Raw genomic sequence first — 11195 nt, 5'->3', positions numbered from 1 at the left:
CCTATCGATCATGTATAATCCAATGTCACGGATTTAATCCCCCTGGCCTTTTACGATTTCGTCTATTCCTTTCTAATAAAAATGACAAATCTAAGGGATCCTTTTTATTCGGCATTTTTTGTAATAGTCCGATTAAAATATTGTTCAATCGTCTTCTTTGTTCTTCTCTCTAAAAATGAGTAATGTAATATATTAATATAATATATGAAAAAATATATTAAGTCATCAAAATCTGAATATATATATATGTATATATATATACCTGGGCATATGATGCAGCGGGTGTGACAATAGGTAAAATTTCATTCGATCGACGTCTATTCTTGCTCGTAGAAGATTTTTGTTGATCCTTTGTGTGCGTTTTTGCATTTTCATTCGATTCAGATTTTTGATTATTATCAACATCTTGATTATTAGATTTCTTTTTTTCTTTATTCATTTTACTTCCTATTTGGATTCCTTCAAGACTATGAGGCTGCACATTATTTAAAAAAAAATTTTATTTTTGTTTTCGTCATTTTTTTTTAGTAATATTTATGTATACTTACCAAATATGTACGATAGTGCTTAATACGTTGTGGAAAAGTTTCAAATGCATAAGGCTTCGTACAAACTTGATGTCTAGCTCTGGCAACTTTTGTAAATAGTCGAGCAGCCCGATCAACGCGATACTCGCAAACATAAGTATGCTCTGGTGTAGAACCAACCGGCCGTCCTTAATTAAAGAAAAAATGAAAATAAATTAAAAATTTTTTTAATTTAATGCATTCTAATAGAATATGTAACAATGGAACAATAAAAAATAATTTAAAAAATTAAAAATAATTACCTTTACAATACGTATGAGGATCAAGGACCCAACAGCGTTCAGCAACCAAATCACATGGAACAGCTTCATAAAGTGGAGCACACACAACTTCATTTTCATAAAATTTTCTTGTTGGTTCGTGATACGTTTCATGTGGTCTTAAATAGTGATGACCAAATACAAATCTTTCACCTCTATTGAATCAAAAACAGTTGAATATTAACAATGAACGTAAAACTTTCATGCAAACTTTTAACAAATAGAATATTTTTAACTTACTCTGCGTTTTTCCAGAGTCTTTCAATTCTAAATATATCCATTTGTTCGTAATCAGGTTTTTGAATTGTTTTGTAAGTATGTTTTTCCGGAGTATCTCTTAAAACATATACAGTATCTCCCTGTCTAAGTTGCAAATCACCACGCATCAAAGTAACATAATGTTTTTTGCCTTCTTCTTCCTCGTCACCTTCTAATGGTATTTCTAAATCCACGGGTCGTGGATGACATCTTTCACACAAGTAAGATTCTATGCTTGTATCAGCTTTAACACAATCACAATGTTGCCATACGAGACAGCGTTCGCATTGAATCATCAATCCTTCATCCCTGTGAACATTTATAATTAATTTTAAGAGATAAAAACAGATATTAACAGATAAAATGATAAAAATTTCAACTATCACATACCTATGTAAACCACAAATACACCTGATAACATCTTCTTCACCCGCGGTTGAACCACGAGGAGGTAAGAAGCCTTGAGATGGTGGACAACCAGTTGCTTCCGTTATTGCATCCACGAAATCAGGCTTACTTCCCAAGTATAATTTTCTTAATCTAGCTGCGGCAATACCTATTTCAGAAGTTCTCCCAAAGAATCTTACATTGTTATCAAAAAGTTTAATCATATCATGATCAAAATGTTCTGCAGTTTTATAATGGCCTGTACCAATACATTGATCAATTGTTGATAAATCTATAGGATCTGATATTTTTTCATAATAGTCGGGTAATTTTCTCTTTGAAGGTAATGTGATAAATGGTGTACATAATAATTGATCATTTTCATCTTTTGCAGTAGCTACTATACTATATAGATCTTTCAATACCTAAAAATTAATTAATCATAAATGTGAATAAATATAAAAAATTAATTATGAATAGTAAAATTATAAGCAAACTTCTATTTTATCCTACCTTAGCCAATTTTGCAGTTTTATTCACTTCTGGATCATCTTGAGCTTGAGCTAGTCGTCGAGTTCGTACAGTACGTGTATTTATATTTGTTAAAGCAGTTAATTGTGAGAAAAATGCATCAGATTGAATTTTAGCATCACCTGAACCCTTTTCTTTTACAGTAGTTGCATTACCACATTTTACTTTACCATTTTGCATTTGTACTTGATTTACTAATAACTTAACTCGTCTTACTTTTTCTAAATTTCTTAATAAGAAACAATGATGTTGCTGAGCAAAACATCTTTGTTGATGAGACATAGGTTTTAATGCAGGGGCATGAATTAGATTAGAATCGCCTACTTTTCGAGATTTACACATGCCTTTCGAATTTACAGATTGTACTGCATTAGATTTTCTTACATTTTTTCTTGGTCTTCCAACCGATCGTCTTTCTGTCGGTTCTAATTGCGACGGAATAGAAGTGATACTTTTAGAAACTCTTTGACTCTTCCCACCTATGAAAACATGATAAAAATGTACAAAAAACAGGAGATATGAATTAATGTATGAATAGCAATAACATGAAAAATATAATTACCAATCACTCCTCTACAGGCATTACTACCGCATCTACATTCTTGTCCCTCAGATGGATTAAAAAGTGCAAAATTATAATCATATGTCAATTCCTCTCCTGGTTTAATGTCTCTAGAAGCGAATAGTGCCATTCGTGGAAGACCATGGACACTCCACTTTTGCATCTCGCAATTAGGTTCACAAGAATGATTTACGAATCTTCCATCGCCACCCATACGATGACCATCAATTACTAAACCTCCATCAAGATGTAAGCAATAATGGTGCGTATCATTAGCATATCTGTTACATATTAAAATGAAATTAAAATGAATTTGAATTTTTAACATGTACAATATATAATTACGTAAAATTTTTCATTCTGAATATACCTGGTTGCCATTCTAGATTTAAATTCTCTTTCAGAAACAACTTCTCCAACATATTCAAGAATAAAAACACCTGATTTGATAGATTGTTGAGTTCTTACACCCCAACCTTTATCTTCTGTCATAAATTTTTGTAAACCCGGTGCCCATTCGTGTTTTTGAATTTTCTGATTCTCGCATTTATCACCACAAGGACAAAGCTGTGGAGAACATTCGCTGAAAACCATACGATTGATACAATCGTCTCCGCAACCACTTTCCGGCTTGCATTCGCAAGCTTGCGCTTCATAAAGTGTAGTAGGTTTAACATCGTAATATACGTTAGTACGAATTTTTCTGTGGAAAAATAAAATGTTAAAATAATTTTATAAAAAAATTAAATATTCAATAATGTGATAATTATATCCTTACTTGTAATTCCAAGATGGAACTGATTCTCTGCTAGGTAATCTAGATTGTGTATGTAGCCACCACAAATCATATGGCAATTGAAACGGCATTTTTCTTTGTCGTAAAAGTTTACCGCATTGATATGTGGTAGATAATAACGTAGCAGATGCAGACTCGGTAGTTTCACATACAACTTTGTTTCTTCCAGTGTTATTATTTTCAATACTACCACGTATTTTTCCTTCAATATCTTTGCCATATTCCTGTAGAATCCCTCCTTGTAAATAACGTTTCTTCCATCGAGATTGCTTCTTTCTCGTATGCGTCGAATTTGAATGTTTTCCAACCTCATGATCATCGTTAATATCGCTATTAGGCAAAATGTCATTCTCCATATCATAACCAGAACTACGTAAACGTTTTATATTTCTAGGAGTCAAATTACAAGGGCTCGAGGATCCTCTTCGTTTTTTCTGATTGCCGTTAAAAGAATTTGAATTTTCCGTTTTGATATTCGTTTGAGAATTTGCACGCTCAAATCTTTTTACATTTTCTTCATTTAATTCCACAACGCGTTGATTTGAACTGAATTTTTCGAGGGATTCTTCTAAAGATGTATTCTCATCATATGGTTTTGAATCTTGAATTTTTTCAAATTTAACAGGACATAATTTATTCAATGCATTGTCATTATCTGTTTCTACAAGATCTTTCCGAACTCGCAATTGGCCTGATCGAGGTTCTGAAAGTTCTTCAGATCGAACATGACTATTCGTTTCCGACTTTGATGAATTTGAATTTTCCCGATTTGAAATTGAATCAATTTTTGATTGAACTCGATTTTGTATGGCATTGCTAATATGTTTAGTCGAAATTTCATCAGTAAATACGTTTTGTAACTCAGTATTGCTTAATACACTTGTTTTGCTGTCAACTACTGAATCTTCGATTCCTTCTTTTGTTGAATTTTCACCATCAGCACCGATGTCTGTACCATCTTCATTACTTAAAACCATAGTTTTTGACGCATCCGTCGATGTATCATTTGCATTTAAAGATCTTTTCTTTTTCTTTTTTAATGTCGGAAAACCTGTACGATTGATAGCTTTCCGTCGTCTCATTTTTTTCTTAGTCAAAACTAATACAGCAGCAGAATTCAAAGGATTTGGAACATTTGAATTGAGATTGTTTTGTGCTGGTTTAATTTCACTTTCATCAAAGCTTTCGGTATTAAATTCCGCCGCATCGATTTTTATATTCTTTTCCAAGCGAACATGTTCTGGCGAGAGATCTCTTTTTTCAATTTTATCGGTTTGATTTTTATCGCTTTTTATTAATTTCTCTGCAATTTTCTCACTTCTACTTTTTTCTGCACGATATTTTGAACTTCTATCAGTGGAATATTTCTCGGATTTTTCTGCTTTACTATCAGCTTTCTCAATTTTATCCATTTTATCGGATTTTTCTAAAATTCCATGACTTTCAACAGGTAATTTTGTAACTGTCACGCGAAGGTCCTTGACAATTTTCTTTTTACGACGCGGTTGTACTTCTATTTGGCTCAAGGGTTTTTCTTCCAATAAATCGGAAGATGTTGCATTTGACTTGTCAGGACTACCAGTTTCGGTATCCCTATGCCTCTTCTTAGGAGTAACAGGTACAGAATCTTCTTGGAAAGAGAAGGCAGAACTACTTCCATATCTTGTTATTGTAGCTTCGATTGCTTCTTCTATATGACTTTCAGTAGAGTTCGCTTCATTAACAGCCAAATCAGCGCCACTTGCATTCGAACTTTGTGAACTATGAGGACTGGATACATGATAATGCCTTTTTTTTAATGGTAACCTTTGTTCGTTTGGATTTGAATTCGCATTCGCATTCATATTATTTTTTGAATCTGTTCCCGACAGAATCTTCTCTTTTTTAAGACGTCTTTTTAATTTCTGATCATCGTTTGAGGTAACATCCCCTCCCTTTCTTTTTTTTGTTAATTTTTTTACACGAAAAATTTGGGGTAATTCAGAATATCCAGAGTTTGAATTATTTCTACCTAAACTACACAATCTTGAAAATTCTTCTATCAATTTTTCTAATTCTTGTATGAGACATGGATGGATACGTATAGGATTTTTAGGTGGCAACAATAATCGTCTTCTATGTTTGTGATGATGATGTTTGCGACAGTGATTATGTATAGGCTGCGTCGCCTTATCGCATTTATTAGTTATATTTTCAGCTTTTTCAGCTTTTAATACCTCACCAACAGGTAAAGATATTAGAGTCTGAACTCCAACACCATTTGTTTCAAATCCAGTTGTTGTTTTTTTAGTACTTTTGTTTTCTTTCAATACACGTCGCGTAACTGGCGCAACATTTTTCTTTAATGATGCTTGTCTCTTAGCTAAGGGAACAGTACTACTTCTATTCTCTTTTAAACTTCTTTTATTCGAATTAATTACTTTTCTTTCGTTCGAAATTCGATCACAAGCCGATTGTTTTTGTCGCCGTAAAGGAGCTGTCTTATTTCCTATTCCAGGCTTATCTTTCTTCATTTTCTTACACGTCCCACCATTGCATTGAATTCCCTCTTTTCCATACTTATTCGTAACAGATCTACTTAGGCACTTGACACGCGCTGGGGAACTTGTATTATTTCTCTTTCCAGTTACTTTTCCCGGCGTACATTGTTTAGAAACATTGCAAGTTCGTTTCTTTTGGCAAGCTGGTTTCTCTTTTAATTTTTTAGTTGAATTATTTTCTTCATTTTTATCTGTTCGAGTTGCAACAGTTTTCTGTGATGTAGATTTTGTTTTCCCTCTTTTAGTTGTTTCTTCTTTTGTGACTTTTACTGCTTGGGAAACAGTTTCCTTCTTTTCAATTTTTTCGGTTTTTCCAGTTTTTTCTGTTTTTTCTATTCTTTCTATCTTTTCTACAATTTCTGGTTTTAATCTTGGCCTACCAGGCCCACGGGGTTGCGTAGATACTGTCTTTGCTGGCCTACCAGGTTTTCGTTTAGGTGGATATAAAACACGATCTACGTTTACTGCAGGTTTTGTAACAACGGGTTGCACCGGTGATTGTGTCTGTGTTGGAGGACTTACAGGACTAATTGCCAAATGTAATGGACTATTATCTACTGATTGAATTCCTGAATCCGGAGATACATTCGAAACGCAAGGATATTCTGAATCATTCAATTTTTTCCCTAACTTACTCCGCCTTTTTCTTGGTTCTGATAACAGAGCCGTTTTTTCTACAAATTGTTGTAATAAAGTGGAACTATACACAGGTACAGGATTTTGATCACCATTTTCACTCGTATCCGAATCTGCACCAAGAGACATTCTCTCGATAGCTTTCGATACTAACCGACCACTTTCTGAATCTTCAAATCCATCAAATGGAGCATCTTCATGCTCTTGATCTGGTAAAATAGCCGCCAAATCTTCTTGATTAATCTCTTGAAGAGTTGGATGTTGTTGTGGCTGTTGTTGTTGTTGAGATTGTTGCATCTGTTGCTGTTGTTGCTGTGTATGTTGTGAAGTTGAATGATTTTCAGATGAATCAGACTCATCACTACTGCATTCTGATGACTAAATAGAAAGATAAAATATATTCTTTACAATTTTAAAGATAAATTATATTCTTTATAATTTATAATTTTTAATTGATAATTAATTAATTAATAATAATTAAGAACTCGACAATTATATTTAGAGTAAATACTTATAAATCACCTTTCCTCCTCGATTCATTTTAACTTTTTTTGGTATGCTTCTTTTATTTTTCTCTTTTTCCGAATCCTCTTTTTTTGGACCTTTCATACTGATTTTTAATTTAAGCGCTCCCTACAATGCAATTAAAAATTTTATTTAATTGTGTAAATTTTTAGATTAATAATGATAACAAATTTCTAATACCGGTTCAAAATTTGTTTTTTGAATGGAAAATGTTTGTTCGCTATGTTCCGATGTACAATCCGAATTGGATCCTGTATCTTCTTCTTCGTCACCACTACTTTCGTCGTCTGAATCCGAATTCGAATCTGAATAGGAACAACTACCTTCTGTACCGCCAGAGGTTTCGTCGTCGGAATCTGAATCTTCTTCAGAATCAACCGAATCTGTTCCTAAAAAAAAAAAAGAAAAAGAAAAAAACTCTATATTTTATACATATAATTTTTATGTGAAGAGATAAATATCAATCATAGCATAGATATATAATTTATTAATATAATATATTAATACCATTAGGTTCAGTAGTTGGATCCCAGCTACCACCACCTTTTATAGCATCCATATCAACAGTCGAAGGGAGCTCCCTTTCTTGTTCTCCATCGTTTTCTTCCCAATTCCAATTCTGTAATTCTAATTCTGAAGGATGGTGAATAACAGTATTCCATCCTGAATCACCAGACATTTTTCACTTTATCTAACATCCAATAGATTCAAATAGAATATCATTCCTTATAATTTTATTCATTCATTTAGTTCCTTCCTGATGATATAAAGCATATCCTTAATATGCCTAATAGTTAATCATTAAATTCTTTATTTGAGATGCCATGTTTATTTGATAATTTCTACTAATGATTCCTTCATCGTTTAATAATTATGAAGATTATATTTTGCTCGCACTGGTACTACTGTAAAAATAAATATATTTTATTGTTTTAAATAGAATAAATTATTATATATGACTAGAATTAAACAAATTGCAAATTAAATAAGAAAATATTAGACTGAGAAAAAAGAGGTAAGGATAACAGCAAGATAAAAAAATGAAAATAAAGGCAATGGAATATTTTCAATAAGTGAAATTAAAAATGATTTTTTTTAAAATTGTTTTATAGTTTTTTTTTTACACAAATTATCATCACAATTTCTAAAAATTTAAATCATCAAAATTTTCGCACTTTAATATCATTTAACTTTAATTCTGAATCAATGTTTTACGTTTTTCACACCCGTGTTCCATAGCGCGGGAGAATTCTTATCTATAACTTTATAAAAAAAACAAGTACCAAAAAAAATCGAATCAAATAAAAAATTACGAATATTTTTCTCTCGATATATCCAACTGTTATCCTAAGAATCGTTACTGATCAACGACAGTGTCATCGAAGAAATGCTGCTTGTTGATGCGTGCGTATTTCACTTATAGGTGCGTCATTGCGTGCACGTATGATTATAGTTGGAGCAATAACAACAACAGACAAGTATACACAAATATAAATTGAAGTAGAAAAATGAAAATTTTCTCCAAAAAATATCAGTCTGTTTACATCGTTGGTGAAGAACACAGAGATCTTGAAAGTAACTTAGAATAACAGAGAGGGAAAATGAGGGACAGAGAAACGGAGAACTTGAAAGAGAAATAGAGAAAGATAGAGGGGGAGAGAGCGCGAGAATGAGCAAGTGGGGACAAGGAAAGAGTGAGAAGCAAAGAGAGGAAAGGGGGAGAAACGTTCCGGATCGTAGAAATCGGAAAAATAAAAGGCAAGCACGTTATCATCGAAGCAACCGCCTAAAGCGGTAAAGAGTGGTGAAGCAAGGGGCAGACTAGTACGCGTTTGATGACAGGCACAATACCCCGAAACCTCGTTACTTCGCATTCCACAAATAACGCAACAAAGATCTACACAATTCTAAATCAACAATTAACAAACGATACTTTCGAAGTTGCTTCGAACAGACAGCTGTTTCTGTTTCTCGGTCGATGCGCCAGGTGCGTCGGCGACAGGGTCCATGGAAACTCCCGTGTATTCAAGTAGAACTAAAATTGTCGCGCCATCTGATGTTCAACGCTATCATTAGTTCAGTTTAGCGGTTTATATGAAATTTGAATTTCAAAAATGATATGTTATATTTCTCAAAATATAATTGCTTGTATTCTACAATACAAAACATTATTTAAACATAATTATAATAATAAATTTAATAAAAAATATATATATTTACATATAACTACATGATAATATATATATATACATAAATATAATATATTTTAATTTATACAAAATTCATTTTTTATGAATAAAAATTAATAAATGAGTTTTTTATTTTAATTTTTTATTAGTGTTAAGTTTTTAATTTATTTTAAATTGAAAGTTTTATTATTGAAAATGTATATAAATATAAAAAATGTTTAATTTAAACTATTTAATAACATACGATATTCTTTCTAATATCATTGTAATAATACTTAGATTTATCGATTAATATCCGATAATTCGATAATCAATATACTATAACAATTTTATATCGATAATTTGATATCGATAATCGAATTTAAAATTGCGTAATATCTCGCAACTATTGTTAATTAGAATTTAGATTTTTAGAAAATAATTAAATTGCTCTCTGTACAATCATAAGAACAAGATATAGAAAAATTATCATAACAATTAAATCAAAAAATCAAAAAGATCAGTTTCGATTCATAATTACATTATTTTTTTGTATATGAAAGAAAAGTCGCAAAATAAGAAAGAAAAAGTGAGAAGCAAAGAGAATGAGAGAGCAAAAATAGAGCGTATTAACGCTCGCAATTCGAGTATTCCTTCTAGGTAAACGTGTACATCGAGACGAAGGGTGGAAGGAGTATAGGCCTGGAGTCGGCAATATGGCTGGCCAGATGTGCATAGGTAGGGTGTCGGGGTGGTGTTAGTGCCGTACGTTATTTATGTCGAACTACCGTAAATCCTGCCCGAATCTCGCGTGTTTTCATGGAATCGGTGATATACTGTGTAGAAGCAGGAATACAGCTTGCATGAAAGCATAGCATACGCTTCCGAGTCAAACAAACATGAAGTAAGTTCCACGTATACGATACAGCATCGAGTGAGAGAGATGGTCGAATCATATAAGATCGAGCCGAATTCAGTATATGAGTTCAAGTACTTACTTCTTTTTGTCTTCTATTGTTTATATTGTAGGCTATCAATAGATATTTTTAATAACTTAACATTTCTTATTATTCTTCTACTGATATTTTCATTCTTCATCAATACAATATAATGCTTTTTCAGTGTTTAAATTTCTTGAAAGGATTTGAACTAAAAATTGTTTAGGGTAGGGCTTTGCAATGACTTTTTATCAAACATATCCATAAGTGTCAATTCTTTTATACTTTCCGATTATATCCCTACTAATCGAATATTCCTTTCACACATCCGTTTGTTCGTATTTAGACTTGCTCGCCGGAAGATATTCTGATATGCTTCCAAATTTTGCGTTTCGACGCCTTTGTGTATCGTAAAAGCAAACGGAACTTCTTTCTACCTATACTCATATCCTATCTTTTTTAGATTGAATAAAAATGTTGTATATATTTATCGGATTATCTTTATTTAAATTGAACTCATATACACTTGCATAAGATGAAAAAAATATTATACATATAATAATTTTAATACACATATTTGTTTATCTCAGATGAAAGTTCTGTTATACGCATGCGTATATTTTATAATTTCTTTTGCAAACAAAAATTCTTGCTACATTTTTCTTAGCCACTCTTTTATTAATATTTTGTTTTTTATACAATCTCTTAGTAAAGTGAATGTCAATAATACAATATAAAATATTATTATCAATCGTATTACTAACATTGATTCATTCAATATTTTGGCACACGTTTTCACAACTTCATAAGAAAAGATATCAATGAAATTGTTTGATAACATATTTACGTCGATCAGTTTGTGAATCACATTATGATTCATATTGTGTTCGATGTATATAATTTTCACTTGGTTAAATTCTGATATTTAAGTATATATTTGATGATTTTATTTTGATTTACATTTTAATTAGATTTAAAAAACAAAAAAGGAAAAAAAGGAAAATGAA

At 31.7% G+C, this 11195-nt stretch overlaps 1 protein-coding gene across 4 annotated transcripts in view; it reads right to left on the bottom strand.

Annotated features, from left to right (window-relative positions):
* The window catches only part of LOC102675764 (histone-lysine N-methyltransferase ash1), a 10941-nt gene extending 1803 nt beyond the window's left edge, over positions 1-9138 (bottom strand). Inside the window, exons 1-15 of one of the 4 annotated variants that reach the window (XM_006612719.2) lie at positions 8455-9119; positions 7590-7987; positions 7263-7471; positions 7080-7190; positions 3690-6935; positions 3364-3605; positions 2956-3288; positions 2586-2866; positions 2006-2502; positions 1496-1917; positions 1088-1414; positions 830-1002; positions 549-715; positions 263-475; positions 2-169 (exon numbers count right to left, since the gene is read on the bottom strand). In XM_006612719.2, the coding sequence (XP_006612782.1) occupies positions 26-169; positions 263-475; positions 549-715; positions 830-1002; positions 1088-1414; positions 1496-1917; positions 2006-2502; positions 2586-2866; positions 2956-3288; positions 3364-3605; positions 3690-6935; positions 7080-7190; positions 7263-7471; positions 7590-7761 (6537 nt within the window). In that variant the 5' untranslated portion in view covers positions 7762-7987; positions 8455-9119 and the 3' untranslated portion in view covers positions 2-25. Of the gene's footprint in view, position 1; positions 170-262; positions 476-548; positions 716-829; positions 1003-1087; positions 1415-1495; positions 1918-2005; positions 2503-2585; positions 2867-2955; positions 3289-3363; positions 6936-7079; positions 7191-7262; positions 7472-7589; positions 7988-8454 lie in introns of all 4 variants that reach the window. The other 3 variants (XM_006612717.2, XM_006612718.2, XM_031509018.1) reach the window with 3 other exon arrangements.
* Between the last annotated feature and the right edge of the window lie 2057 nt (positions 9139-11195).

This window comes from Apis dorsata, unplaced genomic scaffold (genome assembly GCF_000469605.1).
Source record: "Apis dorsata unplaced genomic scaffold, Apis dorsata 1.3 scaffold_118, whole genome shotgun sequence".
NCBI classification, from domain to species: domain Eukaryota; kingdom Metazoa; phylum Arthropoda; class Insecta; order Hymenoptera; family Apidae; genus Apis; species Apis dorsata.
This window is presented reverse-complemented; position numbering and strand designations above follow the sequence as displayed.